The 24,629-nt window shown below is 35.4% G+C and overlaps 1 protein-coding gene across 1 annotated transcript in view; it reads left to right on the top strand.

Moving 5' to 3' along the window:
• LOC111169173 (adhesion G protein-coupled receptor L3) overlaps window positions 1–24,629 on the top strand; it is a 192,678-nt gene that overhangs the window by 54,413 nt on the left and 113,636 nt on the right. Inside the window, exon 2 of the mRNA XM_089911258.1 lies at window positions 1,394–1,636. Within this exon, the coding sequence (XP_089767384.1) occupies window positions 1,394–1,636 (243 nt within the window). The remainder of the gene's footprint in view (window positions 1–1,393; window positions 1,637–24,629) is intronic.

Raw genomic sequence — 24,629 nt, forward strand, 5'->3', positions numbered from 1 at the left:
ACCAAGTATGCAACAGAGGTAAACATCAGGTGTTTTTATAATTAAGATAATCTGAAGTTTTTAATAAGCTATATTACACATGGACTGCTAGCAGTGCACAATCGCTGTCATTTCTTTTATAATAGTGCTTTTAGTATTCCACTGAAACATGACCAGTGAAAGCATAATATTCTTAGTTACCATTATGAGGTGCTCTGTGTATTACAGCCTCTCCACTGTGTCTGCTGTTAGCTAGAAAAATGCTGGGAGCAATAGCAGCTACTATCAACAGGGAGCCATATTAATTATTTGAAATGTGCCTCATAAGAGAAATCAGCAGAGTTTATTACAAGTCGAATATTACTTGAAACAGGAAGGTTACTCTAATTGTTATCATAATCTATGTATCATTAACTTTCCTTGTTTAGGAAAAGAGATTAACAACCCTGTAGACTGCTATAGTAAATGTATAAAATATAACTGCATATTCCCATTATAGAAAGAAAGCTGTGGGTTCTGTACTTTTACCCAAACCTTCTTTATATAAAGTAGCTTTAGAAATTGAACTCTGTAATTATGCTTTCTTGCCTTAAAATCCTAATTGCTTACTGGATTATCAGTATACAAGCTATAGCTACTTTGAGCATTAGAAAACTCTTTTGTTTTTAAGCTAGCAATTTTTTTCAGTCAGCGTCTAGTCCTTCAAATCAACTTTAACTCATGAGACAGAAAATGTATTACAGATATGCATGTGAACTAGCAGAATGCTTTACAAGAAACAGAGAATGAATCCATCTACCTGCTTTTTTATATTGTGGTTAGTTATTATTTTTTCATCAAGTACAATAAGCAAGTAGTAGTTTTCTACTCAAATAATAAGTAAAAAGTTTAAAAGTAATCATAAAAATAAGGTATAAATTAATTAGGGTTGTAAAGTTATCTAAGTAAGTGCTATTCAAAGTGTTATCTGACATAGATGCCAGTCTGCAGACCATTTATTACTGATCTGCAGTGAAATAAATGCAAAAATTAAGAGTAAATGTTTAGAAACACTTAAAGCAAATTGATAGAGTACTTAGTGTCTGTTTAACAATGAAAAATGGGGACTTGTATTTTATGTCTTTAGTTTTTGCATTTCATTTTTCTTGTCAATCACTTTTATTGTATTTTTTAAAGTGTCACTCAACAATAAACTTGTGATTTAACAACAACAACAAAGTAGATGGCTTAAGAAGGACTGATTTAATTGCTTGATGTTTGGATGACACATAATGATTCTGTGTGTGGATAGATCTGTCTGCACTCTATAATGGTTAGTAATTCAGTGTGAAGAGAGATGTATGACATCATAAAACCAAAAAAAATGTAAGAAGACATAATTATAATATCTTAACATTTATTTTTGGGTCCACAGGACAGGCACATCATGGACAGGTACCATACATCTCTCCACCAATTCACCTTGACTCTGAGCTAGAAAGACCCCCTGTTAGAGGTGAGTTGTATTCTTTTTTTTTTAGTTTAAAGAAAAAGAAGTTTATTCATTCTTTGTTGAAGACAATTAAATTAAAGATAACTGTAAATATGTATCTTACAATGCAGTGCCTATTAAAAAACAGGAGGAAAATGGTGTGTAAGGAACGTAATAACAGAAAGAGTAAGTCTTATTTATAATAAGATGTGAAATATTGTTTTGAGAAATGTTTGTAAACCAAATAAGAAATGAGGATCCATAGTGGAAGACTAGTTGAAAACAAACCTAGATTTAAAGATTACCAGATAACTGTTACTTTTGTTTATTGGAGATTTCTTCTTCTACTACCCTTTTTTATTTTAAAATAAGTTAAGATGTCTTAATCTAAGTCATATTGACAGATTTATTTCCTTGCAAAGTGATATCTTATATTTTATTATTCCTTTTAAAAGTCATTTTATTATTAATATGATAATTTAGTTTTAAAATATATAAATTAAAATTATGTATTTAAATTGATGCCATCTGTTTAAAGATTTTTAAAAATAACTAGTCATACAAAATAGAAATTAAAAGTAACATTTATCTCATAATCTAAATACAGAATTTATCTTTCTACTTTTAAAAATTAATGATTTTTAAATTTTTTATAATGTTCAAACTAATGTAATAATAGACAAACTTTTAATTTTATAAATACCAAATATCCTAAGGTTAAATTTTCAATTTAAAGTAATATGGTATATTTTCTTTTTTTTTTTCAAAGGGGAACATAGCTTTATTTTTATTTTATTTTTTTAACATCTTTATTGGAGTATAATTGCTTTACAATGGTGTTTTAGTTTCTGCTGTATAACAAAGTGAATCAGCTATACATATACACATATCTCCATATCTCCTCCCTTCCACCCCTCCCTCCCACTCTCCTCACTTTGTCCCAGTGGCATGGTATATTTTCTTATACTTTCAATAGTATACAATAAAAGTCATTAGATCTGACTTTTAAGAACATGTTTTCTATACATGCTATTTCTTCTGCCAGGAGTCTCTTACCTTTTCTTTTCTACCTAGTAAGTTTCTACCAGTGTTGCAATGCTCTGCTTTACCTTCAGTTCCTCTGTTAAGTCTTCCCATGTACTAGGCAGGAGCTAAGTACATGCCTCTGTCCTCCAAATATCCCCTGTGCTTGCCTCAGTTACTATTCCTAAAACACTGCACTTTATTTTTCAGCTTGAATGTCCCTTTTTCCTTCTGTAAGATCCTTGAGGGCAAAGAGTGTCATAATTATTATTTCTCCTCCAGCCACTGGTCTGTGCTTGGCACACAATAGGAACTCCTAAAATGATTTCTAAGTGACTGAAAGTGAAGGTGACAACCTAAATTGTGAAAGATGTATCCTCATTTTTCAAGAAGAAAACTGAGCAGGGACAATAAGAGAACCTTACAAAGAAGAAGCAGAATGAACCAAAATATGTTATATGTGAAAGTTGTGATTTTTTTTTTTTTTTTTTTTTTTTGCGGTACGCAGGCCTCTGACTGTTGTGGCCTCTTCCGTTGCGGAGCACAGGCTCCAGACCGCAGGCTCAGCGGCCATGGCTCAGGGGCCCAGCCGCTCCGTGGCATGTGGGATCTTCCTGGACCGGGGCACGAACCCCTGCATCGGCAGGCGGACTCTCAACCGCTGTGCCACCAGGGAAACCTGAAAGTTGTGATATTTTTAAGGAAATGTGCTTGAGTGCACAGTAAAATGGGAGCAGTTTTAGAGGAAGAGACTGGGAAGATGTAATGAGGGAGACTGTGAAGGATTCTGTGTCTCATGCCAAGGAGTTTGTACTTTATCCTGGAAAAAAATCATCAAATATTTTTAATTTTTAAAAAAATTTTCCTAAGTTAGTGGGGTGTTACATCATAACAGAATCAGTTCTTGATATGGGAAAAGTATCTCTGAAATCAGTGTAGATGATGAAAGATTGACAGAGGGAAACCATTTCAGTAATCCAGGTAAAAGATGATTGGGAAATTAGTTAGGAGTGTGTTGGTGGCAATGGTAGGGTCCGAGAAGTGTTTTGAAGAGACATGGCATTGGCTGAACTGATACAGGGAAAAGAGCAGAAATGCCTCTAAGGTTTCTATATTGATTAACTACTTGGATGCTTATGACATAATTTCTCATCATCAGGAAGAGATGAATTTTAAATGGATGCCTTGTTTTAGACATGTTAATTCTTAGTAGAATGTTGTTCCCACCAAAGATGGAGACCTATTTATGCAAGTTGGTGACTTTAATATAATTCAATTCTTCAGACATGATCCTAGTATTATTTGGGAAGAATACTATAAAGTCATGGGTGTGACAGTGTAATAATCGACTCCAAAAGTTAGTGGCTTAAAACAAGAAACATTTTTATAGTTCTCAGAGTTGGTTGAATCGCATATGTGCTGACTTGACTGAGGCTGGATGTTTAGTAGTTAGCAGGCTGGTTGGATTTTCAGGGGAGGAAATTCATTCACATGTTTGGTAGTCACCTTGATGTCATCTGCAGTGATGGCCATATGGCTCTCATCTTCCAGCAGGCTAGCCCCAGCTCATTCCCATTGTGACAGGATTCCCTGCAATGAGTAGGAAAGTCCCAAAGTTCAGGTATTATTTAAGACTCTACTTGTTTCATGTTTGTTATGTCCCATTGGCCAAAGCCAGTCACATAGGCAACACTAGACTTAAGAAATGGACTCCATCTCTTGATGGAGGAACCATAATCCAAAGGACCATGGATACAGGAAGGAGAGGAAGTTGGGCCATTTCAACCTACTGTAGCTATGCAGATAAAGAGTAAAATAAATTTAGAATGAAGCAAGACAAAAATTGAGTGATAAAATGAAGGGATTTATAGCCAATAAACTTAAATTTGGGAGTTCTAGACCTTTCTTATCTTTAATTTCCTCAACTACCACACAGAAGTTCAGAAATAAGAAATCCTCACAGTGTCTTTGTGAGGATTAAGGATGATACAGAATAGAGTCTGGCATCTGGTAAGCCCTAGATAATATGTGGCTATTACTATTGATACGAACTTTGGGGTTTGCTGTTGTGACATATGGGAAGAGACTGGGAGCCAGGCAGACCTGCACGACCTTAGGCAGCTTCTGTCTATCAACTGTAAAACAAGTTTTTAAGGATGATTAAGTGAAACAGTTAGTGTCAAGTTCCTGGCAAATAACCTGACATAAACTAGACCCTGAAGAGTTAGTAGGCAAGTAGGCAAGTAGGCATTATTAAGAGCTTCGCTTTAAAGTGGCATCATCTTAGTAAAAGTAGTGATGGTATTGACCTGGTGAAGAATGATTTACTAGAATCCAGCAGTGATCTCTGCTTTATATCTACCTCAAATTGTGCTCTCTACCTTAGAAGAATTGTCTTGATAACTTCTAGTTCTCACATAGTTCCTCTACATGCATTGACCCAGAGACTCTCCTAAACTACTGTGATTAATGCAATTGCAGTTATAGTCATTAGCTCATGTGCCATAGTCCCGTAAGTTTCAAAAAAAAAAAAAATGAACATTTAATTGAATAAATAAAGAGATTTGTATAAATCACCAAAATAACATTGCAAAACATCTTGTGCTTTTTTTCTTAAAGCTATCTAATATTTTACTTAAAAACAAATATTGGAAATGGTTAAGAGTTGGCAATATCATTGCTTTGGAACCACGAAGTATTTCCTTTCAACTTTCAACTCTCACCCCTCATCTGCATTTACTGTTTCTAATTATAGTGTACATTTTTGATATTTATGCACAGTCAAATTACACAAATGACCTGTACATTATCTATATCTATGTACAGAGAGGGAGTCTCTCATGTATATTATAGGTTTTGATTTGAATTTATACAATAAGATAAATTAGGTTCTTTAAATACTTTGAAATACTGTCTCTAATCATTTTTGTGTGATTATATAGCAATATCCTTTGAACTACCTGAAAAACCACATTAGATATCTATTTTTTCTATTTTTCTACTATAATTTTATACATATTGAGAAAATGAGAGCTATGTCTTGATAGTCCCCTTCCCCCACTGACCTACAGTTCTCTGTATTCTCTTTCTTTCCCTCCCTGTACCAGTTTCCACTAGTGTACATGCATGTTCATGTTTTAGGAATTATTGCTTTATATATTAATTCCCTGTGTATTTTACAGACTTGACTGTATTTTCATAGGAAAATCATACTTAAGCTTTTTGATATCCATCAAGGGAGCAATACAAAACAATGTTTAAAATGTATTAATATAGCTATCAATATTAGAACAGGGAATTTTTCAGTAGAAAGTATGAATTCTCTAACATACAATTACGTATCAGATTGTTTCAGATACTTTGCCATTTTATTCTGTTCTTATCTCAAATAGTTTGGATTACTTGGTACCTTTTTTTTTTAACAGTGATTGTGCTTTGAATATTTGAGATAGTGAACTAATTATTGGTAACTTTGGAATTGTTTTTTAACCTCTGTTTTAAAAAATAATTATATAATTATTTTTCAAAAAGTATATGTGACATTTTCATTTCTTTTTCATTCCCTTAAGTTCTATATGTAGCTTATGAATCATTTTGGTTTTAATCCACATGTCACCATACTACCTCCTTTCTATTCTCTTGATTTCTTTCACTTTTGCACTCACTTTTTAGGGAAAAAATATTTTGTGAAATTGATGCACTTGTTTGTCAAAATGTATTTCTTTTTTGGTACTGTGTATTTTAATTGTGACCAACATGCTCTTAGTAACCATATGGAAAATGTAGTAACAAGTTACCAAATAACCTTGAAAAAAATGTTGAAATCTATATTTCAAAATAGCTGAAATATATAATAAATTCAGTGGCACCTACCCCCGATGAGTAAATTTGAGAGATTCTATTGTTTAATGTGATCATACATGGCATTTGGTCACATAATTTATGACTGTGATAACTTTATATGCATTCTTCAACTTATAGATTTTATTACTGAATAGGAGTGTAAATTCCAATAGTTTACTAGTGCATTAATGTCACAATACATTACAAGGTAATTAACCAGAGCTGCCACTATAAATAGAAAAAATAGTCACAGCCCTCACTATAAACTACTTAATAAAAATAAGATCCTGAGTCAGCATTCACCATTATAGTAATTTTTCTTCCCATACGTCTCATTAATCAGGACTTTAAAAAAAAAATAGTTTCATCTAGAAGCACTATTATTTTTAAACCTTTCATTGTTAAAACAAGTTTGTTACAATTTTGTACTTAATTTAATGGGATTATTATATATTTCTGTATGCAAATAAGTTTTCTATGCTTTTCAGACATATTTCCCAATTTTGTGTGTTATAACTGAAATGAAAGTCTACTTTGTTATTTTTGTAGCAGATTTGTAAATCAGCACAATGGAATTCTTAGCAGGGCTCATTAGAAGTTGCAGTTCTGAAGGACATGTGTCCTCACCAAGGATCCTCTGTCCTCAACCTTTAGTTTGCTTTCTAACTACTCACAAAATACTCTACCCCAAAATCATGTCTGTATTACAGACAGAAGCACTCAATGAAGGTGTTTGGGTGGGAATTTATTTTGGAAGTTGAATTAGAATCCTAAGCAGAGGTGAATATTGAGACTCAAATATACCAATTGAGGCACACTCTTCAGTTGAAACTCTGTTGTTTTATTTTTGGTTTGGTTTTGTTTCACTGTTTTTCTATACAGTTTGTTGACAGCCTTAGCAGTTAATGATAGAACCCTACCTATGAATTCTTCACAACATCACTAGCAATTCAATTTAGGTAAGTCCCTGTCAATAACCAAGAAAAGACATTAACTTCTGAAAAATGTCCTCCATTTTATTACTAAGGATGATACTTTGAATATTTTGCTACATAAAAGTTTGCCAGTTACCAGATACATTCCGCCTTCTAATATGGTAAACCACTAGTAATAAAGCTGGTGAAAACAGTACTGTATTTATTCTGTATAGTAATGTGTATAGTCTTCCTTTAGGTAGCATCTTATGTTTGATCAGAAGTCTAATACTAAATGCTAATTTATACAGTTGCTAATTGTTGACAGTTACAATTTATACTCTGAAAAAAATCTAAAATATTTGGGCACATTTGGAAAGCTGTGTCTATTTTTTTAAACTTTTTTTCTATAATAAAATGAGTAATATAAACATGGTTCCATTGGCAGATAATCAATGAACTAGAATAATGCCAGGCATTAAGTTTCATGTGCAAACATAAATTACATTCAGCACATCCACATGCTGACAATATTTTTTTAAGTTCAGAATAAACAGATGGTCCTGCCTGGTGCATATATATTAAAAATAGGCTATAGCCAAAGATTCAGCATCACAAACTTGAGACATTAACAAATGATATTATTTAGTGAACTATAAAAGCATTTGATGTTGATTAAAATAAAATAGGAACAAGACATCTGGCATTCTTATTGAGGAGTCTCCAGGCTTGTCCTTTAAAGTGCTGTGATGGTGTTTTTCTAACTTACCTGGTTAGCAGATATTATATGGTAGAATATAATTTCCTAGCTTTATTCACCCTTAACCCAAGGGAATAAAAATTAAACTTGCATATAACAGAGTACTTTGACCATGTTAAGTAAACACCCTTTTCCTACACTTGCAAATGCCAAGCATTTTTTTGCTGTGTTTAAGTACACTGTGAACACCTACAAGGTAGAGGCAGAGAGTATAGCTTGTTATTATTAATGGTAAACACCACTCTCATTCATTAAGTATGTATTTGTGTCAGACACAGGAAAAAATGTTTTATACATATTGCCTCGCTTAGTCTTACAAGGATCCTATCACTTTTTTCATTCAGACTTCTTGGTCATCATCATTCTATTCCTAGTATCAAGCATAGTACTATCATACTATGAAGTAATACTTGAATTTGGGTTGAATTTAATTGAAGTTCATTCTAAACTTGATGGTAAAATGTACTTTTTATTCAATATTGTTAGGAATAAGTAGGAGGGTTTTGTAAATTGTAACATACTTTCCAAATATAAGTTATTGTTGAAAAGCCAACATTTATCATTTGAAATAATTTAGCACACTCCTGCAGGCCCCTTGTGGAAAATAATTCATGTGTTGAGAATAATTATTCCAGAGAGTAGTGTGATCTAGTAGTTTATCACGTTAGGTTCCTAGTCAACTTGTCTTGGCATTCTCTCAGTGAGCCTGAATGAGAAGAAGGGAGCTTGTTTGAATTCTCTTTCCCATTGGCTGATGGAATGATAGTCCTAGTATTCGAAGGGTATTCAGTAGAAACTTGATACTGTTGTGATCTAAACATTCTCCTTCAGGTTCACTGTGCCTACTGGCAAATCCAGTGATAACGATCCTTGACTTGAATATGACGATTCCTCCATTGGAGCTGTTGTTCAAGGCAAGGGAAAGTCTCCGGGATTAAGATATCTCTAAGAAGCTATGACCAGGGTTCAGTTCTCTGAACTTCACAACTCCCCACATCTCCCAACCACTCCCGGCTTTCTGTGCCCCCTCCTAAGTTTGCTCAATGGCCCAGCTCTCCTAAGACTGCTACCACAGGCTCCAGTACTTACTTCTCTTTGTCTTATTTTGATTTGTCTCATTCAGATCAATGAGAGTAGAGCTGCTTTATCTTGTTGAGGGAGAAAATATTTAGTATTTTCTGAATGTCACAACTTTACAGTCAGGTATTGCTAGTCAATAATAATAACAATAATAATAATAAGAGCTAACATTTATTATGCAAATTAACCTTAAGTCCTATGTTCAAACTAAAAGTTATCCATATGATCCCCTCTCTCCCAATTCCCAAAGAGAGCCGAACATACTATTCTTCAGAATATTACAATAGATACCACCTTTTTGAGTTGACATGGTATGAACACTTAATATTTACACTTAACATTTGTGCCAAGCTCTATTCTAAGCACTTGACATGGATTATTATTTCACTGATTTCCCGAATACCATGAGTCAGGTAGTATTATTATTGCAACTTTGTGAATGAAAAAACTGAGACATAGAGAGTTTTCTTTAACTTCATAAAGGTCAGACAAGTATTAAGTGTTGGAGCCAGGATTCAAACCTAGGCATCTGTAAAATCTGATATGGCAGTTTTTCATTTATACAAGAGGAACCATGACTTAATTTCTAAAACTACATACTATAGCAAGTATTTAGTAATGAAACATATTGTCAGCAAGCAATGAGAGATCTGACCGTCCATAGTAGAGTACTTTTTAAAAAATTCTCACCATTTCCATTATTCATCTCTAGAACACAATATAAGTAGTTTGAACACTTATGTACTATTTACTACCCAGTGACAAATACATTTTTTTTTGTCTGTTGTCTTTTTCTATAAAATAGAATATCTGGGCTTCCCTGGTGGTGCAGTGGTTGAGAGTCCGCCTGCCGATGCAGGGGACACGGGTTCGTGCCCCGGTCCGGGGGGATCCCTCATGCCGCGGAGCGGCTGGGCCCATGGGCCATGGCCGCTGGGCCTGCGTGTCCGGAGCCTGTGCTCCGCAGCGGGAGAGGCCACTGCAGTGAGAGGCCCGCGTATCGAAAAAAAAAAAAGAAAATAGAATATCTTTGTTCTACTGCCACTCTGTTACTTTTTACTCTTTTCATAAAATGTCTCACTGTTTCCCTCAAAAGAGGTATCTAATACTGTGTTTTTCAGTATTCTCTCCCCAAAATGGTTATTTATGTAATCACCAGAAAATAATTTTTTACCTGTATACTAAAATAATTGATTGAATACCAGGAGCAGACAGCAGGCTGATAGCTGTATTAAGTGCCACCACTAGAGCCTGGGATGGGGTGAAGAAGGAGTCGGCTTGACCTCCAAATATAGCAGTCACCTGCATCCCTACCTCCTGAATACTCACAGCTATAAGGTTCCAATTATTTGCTGTACCCACACAACACACGCATACACACACACACACACACACACACACACTACTCAGAAGTATCTTCTTTAATATAACAATTCTTACTTGACAATAGGTTTAGAAGATAGGTATGATAAAGATAAAATGTATGGTAAATCCTTAAAATAAAATATCTTTTACTTTTAGAGTCAGTTGCCTGAGATTAGATAAGATCTCTTTTCTCCAGATTCATCTTTTATACCTGGATGGTAGGGGTTGAGACTATTACAGATACAACCAATGTATCATGAGAAATGAAGAGGGTGAGGATCTTGTTTTCTTAGTTCTAAAAGGCATATTTTTCAGTATGGGAAACATTACTTTGAGTACTATTCATCACATAACACCCCAAACAGCATTGCCTTCACTGTAAGAGACATTTGGCTCCCCCAATGCTAAGAAACACTTTTCTCTTTGTTAGTTATAGCTCTGGGTCCAGCAATTATTTCCAGTTCTTAACAATTCAGCAAAAAACAATTTCCCTAACTGGAGCAGATAGTCCTGTTAAGTTTAGTATCAGAGTCTCCTGGGTGGAAAAACATGGAAGTATGCAGCTTCAACTCTAATCCTCAGATTTCATCCTGATAATCTTAATTTGCTGAGTATTAAGTATTAAGTGTTGGACAAACCCAATAGCCGCAGCAACAATCTCTCTCCCAAGATTTTTTAAGTATCAGATACGAAATATGATACTATATGTGAAAGTGCTTCATACCCTATAGAATGCTATACAAATATTGTTTAATATAATTTAGCAGCAATACTTTATTGCTCTAATCTAAAACTCATTATAGCTCATATAGATCAAGGAAATAAGTCCTCAAGGGAGTCTGAATGTTCTTATCCTCCTTAAATCCTATTGGCTTAATTATGATACAGTTTCAAATTAAAAATAACCATATTTTTCCTGTGAATGTCTATACATTTATTTTATTTTTTTAAATTATTAATTTATTTATTTTTGGCTGCGTTGGGTCTTTGTTGCTGCACGCAGACTTTCCCTAGTTGCGGCGAGCGGGGGCTGCCCTTCGCTGCAGTATGCGTGCTTCTCATTGCGGTGGCTTCTCTTGTTGCTGAGCACAGTCTCTAGGCATGCGGGCCTCAGTAGTGTGGCACACGGGCTCAGTAATTGTGGCGCACGGGCTTAGTCACTTTGAGGCACGTGGGATCTTCCCAGACCAGGGCTCGAACCTGTGTCCCCTGCGTTGGCAGGTGGATTCTTAACTGCCGCACCACCAGGGAAGTCCTGAATGTCTATACATTTAAAATCTCAAACATGTATCGGGCAATAAAGCTACATCAGCTTTTCTTTGTGCTCTCCTGAAAGACTAACTCACATTCAGTGTTCAGTGCTCTGTGCAGCTGCATCTTATACATGGGTTAGATTTTGAAGTTAGGGGGTAAGGCCAAAAACACAAAACATAAAACCCACCTTGAAAAATACTCAAAATTGCCTTTAAAATATGGTTTATCCAGCAGTGAGTTATTCCTCAATATCAGAAAATGTGAATAAAAAATACCTCAAATCTGTCCTGGGAATGGAGGTCCTTGTGTGATGAGTGCTGTGGAGAGGCATAGAACCGAGGGAACATATCTCTGCTTCTCTAGTTACTCTGGGCCTTGTGCTCCTTGAGTAAAATGGCAAATGGAATCTTCCCTCAAATCCTTTTTGAGTGAATATAGTTGAATTTAAGTCAAATTAATTTTGATGTGACTATACTATAGTGAATGCCTTCTATGTGCCAAGCACTCTACAGGGGACAGACAATACAGTGATGTACAGGAGAGAATAGCTGGACCTTACCTAGCAGTGGAGGAGGTAAACAATAGATCAAATACAGATTAAACAAGCAAGGTTATGAATAGGTTATGGTTAGAGCTATAAAGGAGATAAATAAGGTGGATGGTCAACCAAAACCATTCTAGGTTGACTATTGAGCTGAACTGTGAAGAATGAAAGTGAGTTAGCCATGATTAAAGTTGAAGGATAGTGTAATCAAAGGCCCTGAAGTAGAAAAGTCATGGTGTGTTAATCCATTTCTTCACTAAGCTGATACTGATTAGGGCCTCACATGTGCCAGGTGTTGATGGAACTGTGCAGTTTATAAGTCTGCCAAGACTTCAGTTCTCATGAAACATACACCTTAGACAGTTAGAGAAACAATAAATGAACAGAAAAATTAACAAATAAATGGGCGTGATAATTTCTGGGACATAATGAGAGGGGAGACTAGGGTTACAGGCAGAGTATTTAGGCAAGACTCAGATCATGAAGGGCCTTTTCAAGGAAAAAACAGAGCTGGACAGTAAAGGGATAAATAAAAGTGTTTTTCCCCAGAGCTATTCAGTAGAGGAATAAAGACCCTGGGATAGAAGAGACATCAATTCCAAATACAGCACAAACAAGTGGGAACTTATAGCCAAGGAACGGTGTGTGTGTGTGTGTGGTGGGGGGGTCACTGGATGAAAAATTACTAAAAGGAAACATCACAGGTGAGGGGGATTCTGGAACCAACTTAATAGAATTCTTGCTGAAGACAGGCCAGGGTGATAGGACATCACCCTGGCCTGTCTTCAGCCAGGGGATGATGGAGGATAAGAATCTGATCAGATATGGAAGGTGATCAGATATTGAGGGTGGGAGTTCTGACTAAACTGACTTAACAGGGTCCTTGCCAAAACTGGATTGTACAAGGAAGTGCACAGATGGACTTAGAAGAAGGTTCAGGAGTCTAATTAAAGTTTGATCTAGCAGGGAATCTTTGTCAGCCTTGTAGGCCATGAAAGGAGTTTGGCTTTTATTTTAAGATCTGTGAGGATCCCTGAGGAATTTTTACACAGAATACTGCATAATCTGATTTTGATTTTAAAAAGATGACTCTAGCTATAGGGTGGAAGATGGCATAGAAAGAGGTAAATCCAGTCATATTGGTGTGGCCTTTATTTAAATTTCATTTAGAGAATTGCCTTCTGCCACTTAAATTTTTTGAAGATTTTCTTTCCTGCTTTTCACTCCATTTTCCACATTACTGCCCTTTGGGTAATGTGAGACTTCTCTGATCCAGAAGTAGCAGAAAAATCTGGAAACTGTCTGTGGGACTAAGTGCTAAGCCCTTTAGATGTAGGACCTGAGGGAACACATCCCTGGATTCCAACAAATGCCTGGGGGTTACAGTCCCTGGAGGGAAGAAGGGCATTAAGTGCTAGCAGATAACCCATGAAAACACTGCATTTGCTGAGCCCAGGCTGGGTACACTGAATATTGACCCTGTTAAAGCAACAATAGTCTCAGTCACTTGGCTGGGTGACTGCCAGACTGTTAACCTATTGGTCAGGTTGGTCTACATTGCCTCTGAAACTGGGAAACGCTTCATTGTCTACAATTGGTGTGATGTGAAATGGGAAAAAAGAAGCTGGCAAAAGGGTTTGTAGCTGAGATTATAGCAGATCTTTGTGTACTAAACCTAGCAATTCAATGTATCCTATAGAAACCACAAAGGACTTTGGGTATAGCAGCCATTAATACCACTATTTTGCATAGAAATGTTGACTACTCTGTTTAGGATGGATTAGGAATAAAGAAAATTAGTAGGTTTTTTAAGAAAGGATTCTTAGGAGTACAAACTTAAAGACAGTAGCAATGGGAATACAAAAGATGTGATGGACTCACAGACATTCATATATGCAGCTAAAGCATAAGAGGACGTGGTGATTGCTTGGATATCCTGGAGAGGAAAAAAATAAATAATTCCTTGATTTCTAATTTGGATAATTTGGGTAAATATTTATACCGTCCTGGAAGACAAGGGAAATCCATGTTCAAACTAAAGATCACCCATTATTTATTTTTTGAAAATACATGTAACATGAAATATGATTGGAACTCATTTCCTTTCAGTCTATGGGAGATGTGAAAAATAATTTCAGGGGTATCTGAGACCTTTAGCCTTTTAGAAGTAATTGAATTGGCCCTTTGGTCACCAGGTGGTTAGTTATCCCGAGATGTAATTTATTTAGTAGAGTATGACTAGTGGATTTATGTGATACTGAGTCTGATAAAGCTCTTTCCTGGAACCTGAAAGGCATGCCTGCCAGACTTTATTTACGTTTTAATGAATGAATAAATGAAGGCAAGGCTATAGAGTGAAAACCACCTCTGGTCACCAAATGGTCCATGCCTTTCCTTTGTTTCACTCTTTTGAACAATTGTACTTCTTCATTTCAAATGTGTGTGTTCCTTTGAGAGGGGCACCTCAGGGCATACTTGTTTTTTTGTTAGATAAAACCATTCTTGAAGATGGAACATAGAATGTACAGGCTGCACTGCAAGCACATAAAACCTGGAATACCAGATGGAAAATGTCTTAGCCTTGTACTTCTGATTTTTTAAAGTTAAAAAATGGGGGGTATGAACACTCAAAGTTTGCTTCTGTTTTCCCTGTTATATAAAAACATGATGTTGCTATCTTATGGAACATGGGTTTTCAGAAGCAAATCCTCAGAATTTTAAGCACCCTCCCCAAAAAAATGTGGTTTTATTTTTCTTTATAAAATTTATCCAGCTAAAATATATTCTGATAAGTTTAAATGCATATGGATTAATGGTCTGGAGAATTCCTTAATGGAGTACTTCATTTTGCACCTTACTGAAATGTGTAATTTGAAAACATTGGTGAAATTTGCCATCCCCCACCTGGCACCAGCAGCTGCTGGAACCTGGACCATTTCTGATGACCTGCACTCAGGCAGCAGTAATCTAAGGCAAATGACACATTAAAAGCCACCTCCCCACCCGTTCTTCTGTTAAACGTATCTAAGGTAAAAGAAAGAGGATAATATTTTATTTAAGCTACAGCTATTTTCCTTTTTCTCCTCTTCTCTTTCCACTCCTATTGCTCTAAAACTATGATGAGTGGTCATGCTCTTAACATTCAAATATTTATAGGAAGAAGATTTGTCTTGAATGAGCAGATGGACCAGTTCTAAGACAAGCTGCTGTATTAATAAACATGTGTGGTGCTTTATCAGCAAAGGAGCCTATTTTGACATTTCTTCTGGATGATTTGTATAAGCTATCACTATCACACCTGGTACAGGGACAATAAATGGGCACTTAATAGTCAAGCGGTGTGTGAACACCTTCCATTATAGCTTCATTATGTCAGATATAATCATCTATTACTGAATGTCAGACATTTAATTTATGATCAGTTGCCCTACAGAATTAGTGGCCATACAAATGAATGGTCCATTCATGTCACTTTTACTGTAAATTTCCTTCTCCCAATACCAGCCCCTTTTTTAAACACATAGAATTAATTTGATATCCTTTTGGGATTTCAAAATATAAGATGTTTTGCTTATATTTATGAAATTTGAGAAGATAAATATGAATCACATGTGATATAAAATTCCATATGTTAATGCACATATCTATTTAAAATAATAGTACAATTCTTTAGTTTCCTTTACTTATGAACTTTAATTTGATTTTGGTAAAGAAGTGACAATGCTCTTAGGAAAAAACAAGTTTCCCTAGAAATCTGCAAAGATACAACAATGTGCATATAGTTAGCAATACTTTACTGTACATCTAAATGTTCAATGAGAGTAAATTTCATCTATGTATTTTTTACCATAATAATAATTCCATTGGACCATAATCAACTGTGGCACTGCCAAAAGATATGTACAAGACAGACAGTAGAAAGAAAAGAGAATCTTAGGTTTGTGAGAGATAAAGCTGAGGGAAATAAGAGAGCCGGGAAACTAGCACTTTGTAGTTTTTCAGAATTAATGTTCCTACAGGCATCTTTAGAACCCTCTGGCCCTTTTCTTTGGACTTAAGTAAACACAGCCAGAACTTCACTATGTCTATTTTCAAGATCTCTATTAGAGAGAGCTTCAGTTCTTATGAAGACTGCAGACTGAAATTACTATCTATGAAAGAGTTCTTTCAGAGATGTCTCAACTGCTGTCTAATAAGGACCTTAGGACTGGGGCGATGGTAGGATCCACTACATGGGAAAAGAAATCTCAAAGGCTATTAAACAATCAATGCAACTATTGGACCTTCCAGATTAGAAAGAAAATGAATGGTATAGACAGGAAAATATTAACAAACTGATAATAAAATTGGATGGTATGAGGATGAATCTACATTAGTACCAACACCATATTACAATTGCCTTTGCCTGTTTGAAAGGCCAGAGCTGCCAAAAAGAAGGTTCCACCTGTATATTATGGACCTGCTTGTCTTCTACCCAGTTCTAGCTTTCAGTGTGATAAGTGGCAGCACTCACACAGGAAACCAGGTGGCAGAAGATTATGAACTTCTTCATTAGAGTTATGAACTTAAACCATGCATTTTGGAAGGGATGTCTGACATAACTGAAAACTGTCACCAAGGACAAGGGGAAGATGCTGGGTGGGGGATATTTAATTCTAATATCCTCAAGAAACAAAAAGCTCTGGTAGTGTGAATGAATACAATTGCAAAACCTCACTACACTGACACATTTCTAATCGGCATGGACATAGCTGCCTTTTATTTCTATTTTCTGTAGACAGCAATGGTCAATAGACATATTAGTCCATAGAATATTCCATTGACTCAAATGTCTGGAAAGCTCATAAAGGGACCCGGGTTGTAGAAGATGATCTTTTAACGCCCAACCCAAATAATGTTGTTAGGGTTTATTTGATGAAAGCTCATGCTAAGGTGACTTAGAGTGATTCTGGCTGAGACTCTTCAGGGATGCAAGCTCCCCAAATGAACAGATTAAGACTGCTGTCTTTTACAGATCAGAACCTTTGGGCAAGTGTAACCAGAATCAAGGGGAAGTTGGCATCAAGGTTTAGTTGGCTGGCGAAAAATTCCAAAACCTTCATAGTAAGCTTCACATAGGAGAGCCCTCACCCGGTCCAAGCATTAGACAGCTGACTAGACCTCAGTGCCTGTTCTAAACCACCAGACTGATACTTGGCAGGGACCTCTGTTCATTTACTTTCCTTTCCCCATCGTCTTATATGTATTTTTCTCACAGCTTCATTGGGTCTGCTGTATCAAAAATTTACATCATCTGGAACCATATTGGAAAACCTGGTTTTATAATCACTTGACGGGTCCAGAATCATTGTTTTTCTCACCTTTCTAACCGTCATGTTTATATAGAGCCATGTTTATTTCCTGCTGTGTCTTCAGGCAGGATCTTCAGTTGTTTTTGTGTGCAAAATGAAAACCTATTAAGAAACATTACCATCTGGAAATTAAAAGAAAAAATGCATTTATTTGAATTTGTACCCTCAGACTCATTTTATTTTTGCTGGTTATGCCAAGACTGAATAGAGAATAGACGCATATATCATGATGTATAAGTGGTAGGAAAAATATGAAATTTCATGTAAAATAACTAGCATAATTCTTGCAAGGGCACTTGGCTCATACTACATTTAAAAAAAAATGTGCAGGGGCTTTCCTGGTGGCGCAGTGGTTGGGAGTCCGCCTGCCGATGCAGGGGATGCGGGTTCGTGCCCCGGTCCGGGAAGATCCCACATGCCGCGGAGCAGCTGGGCCCGTGGGCCATGGCCGCTGAGCCTGCGCGTCCGGAGCCTGTGCTCCGCAACGGGAGAGGCCACAACAGTGAGAGGCCCGCGTAATGCAAAAAAAAAAAAAAAAGTGCAAAGGTGAATACTTTGCCTTTTTGTTTCCAGCTATAATTACAATCTGTAAAATCCGTATTAGTAACTTTAGTCCTCATACATACTGAAATTGGGCTTAACTGCTAATAATGCACAAAGCAAATTCAAGAATATATATGAACGAATATTTTAAATGTTTAACAAGAAAAGAAAATGTTAATGAAAGTGAAAATATTTTTTAAAAATTTTAATGAAATAGCACATAGTAGAAAATAGTGTAACAGTAATTTATAATAGCAACATGGAGGAAGCCTGTGATCTAATTATAATTTTTTCAAGGTGTGTACAATCACAATGAAAAGACTATAATATTTACAATTCTTATCTTGAACACAATCATTCGATAAATGTTTATGGAATTTAACAGAAAACTTTAAGATATAGCATCTATTTTAGGCTATAGAGCAGCAAAATGTAAATTGCTTTCAGTCAGCAAGAAATGGAATAATTCCAAAATGTAAGCAGCTCCCTTTCCCTCTTGGGTATAATTAGAACCATTATTAAATCAGATACATTAAACTGATGGGAATTTTGGAACAATAATTAGATTTATTTGCATAAATTGATTGAAGAATACCTAGCCTAAAGAAAAATGACATACATTTTTGAGAATTCACACTTTTTACTTATTTTATTCCCTTTTTATGTTTCAAATAGGTTGTGGCTTAATCTCTTCATTTTCTAAACTAGAAAACCTACTCATTACATTAAAGCTTCAAAGTTCTATGTTCTCTGAGAAAAAATATATAACTATCAAACTATGTAAACTCACTATTGTCTGTACTATTGAATAATATTTGTGATGCAAATAAGTGAAACCTTGGAGGCATATAGTTGTAAAAGCCAAGTGGAAACAACTTACGTGCATTGTTTCGTGTACAAAATCCACTAGAGTTTTTTCTTTCTTTCTTTTTTTGTTCTATGATTTAGAATAGACAGTGTTAGATAATTGATATGAAATGTGACAGTCTCTCATTCATTTTACCAATCAAATCTGGATGTGTGATATTCAGGACATTATGCATTTCTAAAACTATATAATCTGAAGTACCCATAATTTCAAATCAAGAGACACATGTAAAACCCAAATGTCTTCCTTATGCTAATATTTTTCCTTGAATAAAAATATTATTCATGAATGCTTATTGTAGTACTTATTATATTAACATTTCATTTTTAAATGACTGTATTTATCATGAAACAAATTTACTTTGGGGGAACTTTTTGATGTGTTCTCAATTAAGAAAAAAGTTAGTAAGTGATTTCTATTTATTCTGTCATGTGAAATCTTTCCCTTTATAAACATGTGATTTAAAATATGACTTTTACTCAGCTTCTATCCAACTGTAACCATAGGAGTAATACTGAATAATAGAAGAAAAATTGAAATCTAAGACTTAGGAAATGTCTTTAGAAATGCTACTTGCAAACAAAATAAGAACAAGAAAGGTCACCACTGACTGAATGGCAGTTTTAAGCCTTATACACTGTTTGATACTTCACGTAGGTTATTTCTAATTCTTATGAAAACTTGGGAAGGTAGGTCTCTTTATCCTCATTATAGAAATAAGAAGCTGAGGCTTAGAGAAGATGAGGTAACTCATCCAGGGTTGTACAGCTATTAAGTGCTAGAGCTGGGACTCTGGAAAATATTCCAAACAGTAACCTCATTTTTTATAGTCAGTGACAGATATGATAAAAGTAGCAAAATACTAGTATCTCTTAGGAAACAACTTAAAAAAAAATCATGGTAGTGTTCTAGGAAGAAAAGATCACACACTATTACCAGTTAATAGTTATGTCTCAGGGGTGAGGGTTGAGAGGATAGCATTGCATTATGGTTTTAAAGTGAAATGAACTGGATTGAATTCCATTTGTCATGATATACTATTTGCAGTTAGGAGTAAGGATTAGAACTGTGTTGTTTGTTGTTGTTGATAAAATTTGTTTGTTTCTCATCAAATCCTCATTATCCTGGGTCACATTACTCAGATCCCAAGCTGTAACTAAATGTAAACCACATTGTGATGATATCAGTAATAATTACACTTGCCGGATTGTGTCACAGGGGCAAGAGGAAGAAATGTGTTCATAAACTACATTGACCATCTCATTATATATAAAGATAAATATCAAGTTTAAAATCGAGAAATCTTGTGAACAGATTCTGAAAAAGGCAGAGCTATTTTAATTGTGTTTACAGTGGTTTAAAATTACTTGAATATGAACTTAGCTCTATAAGAAGGAAGCAAACAGGAATTTTTTACAGATTTCTCATGGTAGTTTAGCATTTGTCTTATTTAAAGTAAGATTGTCAAGCAGGTAAATTCAAGACCATTTTCCATTTGTTGAAACTTCAGGTTTTGTTAGAACTACATATGAACATGTACAATTGAGTTACTTTGGTTACATGTAGATATAGGTATCTAATATATAAATATGTACTGAACATCTTGAAGAATCACCAACTCTGTTTATATTAATGAATGAAGTTTTAGCACAAGAAAAACTATACCTTCTCTGGTTGGAAGTAAAAAGTCTGTGCCTTTTATCTTTAAGGAAAGGTCTGAAGATGCTGATTCATTTAATTTCTTCCCTTTGTTATATTTTATTGTGGAGGAGATAATGGGATTGGTTTAATTTAATGAAAAATAAAAACCTCTGTCTATAACTAACTCCCATTCATTTGTATGTCTAAGTGTCTAGAGAAATTAGAAATGATCTTTTAAAAATTTGAATTGAAGGCTAGTGAGACTAGTACAGAAGTGATCTTCAGAATCACTTAATGTAAAGGGTTGTGCTGATACAGTGATTTTCTGTTAAGGAAACTTGGTAGATAGGGTGGAGTAGGGGGAAGCAGGAAGGAAGAGGGTGTGTGCTGGACTATTTAAAAGTATCATACTTTATGCAGTAGTTTTAAAGTGTGTTGCCACCCATGGTATTCTTTGTTTTTATATAACTACAGAGTTTATAGTTATAGTGCGACTCTTGAATTAACAGGAGAAAATATATTCATGTGGTAATTTTTTTTCTTTTTAATCGTCATAATTTTCCAGATTCTCTTCTTTTTAATTGGTTGGTTACTTTTGATTTAGTTATAGGTTTTAGAGATAAGATGTATAAAAAATTACAGCCTGTAAAAGTATGGTTCTGATGTAATGGCATAGAATGATGCTACCTTTTTTATTTAAAGGAATTAACCACTAACTGGTTTGTATCATTTAACTTTCACAGAGACACCTGAAGTGATTATAAAATCCCATTTACATATGTTAAAAGATAAACTAAGGCAAATTAAAATTCTAAGAACTTATTTGAGCAAAAGTTGATTCGAATCAGGCAGCAGCCAATCTAGCAGATAGAAAGGAGGTCTGAGGAGCTGTACAAAAGGAAAGACTTTTAGAGGCAGAAGGGAGTGGAAGCAATGAAGTTATACTAGGCAAAAATGTAGACTGGTGATTACAAGATTAGTTTCCTTTAAGGAGTAGCAGGGGCAGATGATCTAACTAGTGCTGATCAGGCAATTCCTGACTGACTGGCTTAGGATTCCATTTCTGGGAGAACCAAAACTCTTAAATAAGTTGTGGTTGGTTTAGTGACCTGGGACTTAGCATAAGCAACTCCATTTTGGGCCTGTTGTCTTGCTTTTTTTTGACACATATAAGGAAAGGGAAGCTCTAACAGTTTGTGACTGGTAATAACACATTTTAAGTGTACCCTTTGGTGAGTCTAAGTCTGAGTTCACGCTTCTGAGTCAATTAGCAGCTCCATGTATTGCCTTTAACTGACCTTTTCTATTTTTGCTTCTCTTTTCAGTGTTTATTTTACTAGCTACTGTGCTAGTGCCTTTGGGAGGTTCTAATAAAAGTGTTCATTGCTTGTTTAGTTTTCTTGCTGTCCCATCTTGAAGTGAGAATTTTTCCCTAAAAGAATGGGTAAGATAATTTGAGAAACAGCCCATGTTTCTGAGTTTACATCTGGAATTGGAGGAAGGAAAAGGTTACAAGAATGCTTCTGGATGATCTATCAAAATATGCTACTTAAGTGAATGTTTCCCTCTTCAGCCAAAAGAGAGGAGATGGTTTGTGTGTTTGTTTTTGATTATTATTATTTTTTTTTTTTTGGCTGCGTTTAGGTCTTCGTTGCTGTGTGCGGGCTTTCTCTAGTTGCTGCAAGCGGGGGCTACTCTTTGTTGCGGTGCGTGGGCTTCTCATTGTGGTGGCTTCTCTTGTTGTGGAGCACGGGCTCTAGGCTCGCAGGCTTCAGTAGCTGTGGTGCACGGGCTTAGTTGCTCCATGGCATATGGGATCTTCACAGACCAGGGATCGAAACCGTGTCCCCTGCATTGGCAGACGGATTCTTAACCACTGCGCCACCAGGGAAGTCCCTTGACTATGTTTTTTTTAAGAATTGCTTCCTTCCCTCCTCCCTTCTCTTCTTTTATTTCAAGCCTAATAAAGATTTTCTCCTCAAACTTTCCCTAATCTCAAGGGAGAGTAATAACTACATTCCAGGTGAACTTTATCATTGTAAACTAAAAATGTACATTGGATAAGTTTTTGAAGTCAAATACTCCGTATTCCCCCTAAAAGGCAGCCATGAGCTAGGTTTCCACCACCATCCCCCCACCTTTCCTTTTTTCACTAGGTCCTCTCCTTTTTCTCTCTCCTGTTTTGCCTAAATAAAAACAACCATGACAACAGTGAACATCCTTGTTCAAACCTTTAAACATTTGAAGACTCAAAGTATGAAAATTCTTTGGCATAACTGAAAACTGTTGGTCTCCACCAGGCCTTTCCAAGATGCTGGAGGCTCACTTATGTATTTGCATATAAATTATGTAGTTTCTTATATTTTCATATACATCCTCAGGCCTAACAGATATTCTCAGGTGATTTTCAAGTCAAAATCACAATAGCCAGTACCCTTAAGGAAGTTCTTTTAGAATTTTCTGTTCTCCCTACCTTTTCATTTCACTGCTCATCTTAATTGGCTCAAAACTTCGTCAGCACCACGTAGTAGCTGATAGAGATTTTGAGAATGAAAATTGAGGAAAAAGGTTAACAAAGCAAAACAGATCTGTTTCTAAGAATATTTCACACAAGAAGGATAAATTGTCTTTTCAGAGAGGAAGAAACACATCCGTGAGATCATTTAAAACCATGAGATAATTTTGAAATTGTAGAATGGGAGAAATTTTTTTTTTTGGACAAAGTAAATCAGTTATGATGAGGAAAAAATAATTTCCATAGTGAAATCATTTGTACCTGCTTGCTATTTTCTTGCTAGTTCCTTGCTGCCTAAAGTATTTTACTATTATCTTTGCACACATTGCCATTAGAGTAATACCTGTAGTGGGGGAAGGAGAGGGCATGGGAAGAGGCCAGCACAAATAGAGATAAATGACTGAAATTTGGCTTTAGTTGTACCTGGAAAAAGCCAGCAAAACTGACACTGTGGGTATTTTACAATGATTTGTTTAATTAGCTGAAACTCCTAAGGGAAAATTTTATGAAATGGCAAACTCCCAAAGCCTAATGTAAATCTGTTTTTCCATGTATGACAGAATTTCATAATACAGAGGTGTTAAAAAGGCACCAGTGAATAAAACTCCATACAGTCAAACCTTTTAAGACCAAAAGTAACATCTTACAGAGATATGTGAAAATAAGTTCTATAGGTTAAAATATTATTCACCTGAGAGAATTAAGGTACATTTTTGCAGGTGGCTGAGATAATCGTATTTTGGCTAGAGGGATTTTCTTTTAACTCTCTCCATTTCTTCTCTTTCTTGTTTCCTGTGGATTTTTCTATATAGGTAAGTATATAATCAAGTTTACATTCTGTTCTTACCTAATGGATTTTTTAATCTACAAGATAATTCACTTTTGGAACAACTAAAGGCTATTAATTCTTCATCATTCTGCTTTAGTGCTTTCAGAGTTTGGATTTAGGTAACTGGTTGACTGAAAAGGCTAGAGAACTAGGTTTTCTTTTATATTTGGTTACACAGGCACAAAAACATTGTGAGTCATCCTCCCAGGGGAGAAAATAGCAGCTGGCCAAAGAGCCATCTCCTCAGGTGTTCTTAGTTTCATTTAGAAAATCAAAATTTTATTAATGTATTGTTTCCAGATGAATAAAATCCATCAGTTTTGTTATAATCCTGAAGCTAGAGGATGACTTTATATAAACTGTAGTTGAAAGCAGCTTGTGTTTTGTATGAAGCTGCTTCACTTGCTGTTTTCAGTAACTGATGAATTTTCTTGAAAAGATTAGCTAAATGGAGGCTTCTAGTCATGAATGCATGTAGTCTACACTAAAGATGTAGTTTATACATTGGAGATTGGAAACAGGTGTTCCAGCACTGGTTCTATAAGGGCTGTTACAAATTGCTTTCAGTAGGAGGCCATGAGGAAACAAATGTAAGAAAAAGAGCAACTCATAATTCTTATGATTATTACCTCATCTATACAAGTATTGA

The sequence above is a fragment of the Delphinapterus leucas genome, chromosome 5, assembly GCF_059928025.1.
Source record: "Delphinapterus leucas isolate spDelLeu-1000000601 "Yukka" chromosome 5, BTC_Dleu_Yukka2, whole genome shotgun sequence".
In the NCBI taxonomy this organism is placed as follows: Eukaryota; Metazoa; Chordata; class Mammalia; order Artiodactyla; family Monodontidae; genus Delphinapterus; species Delphinapterus leucas.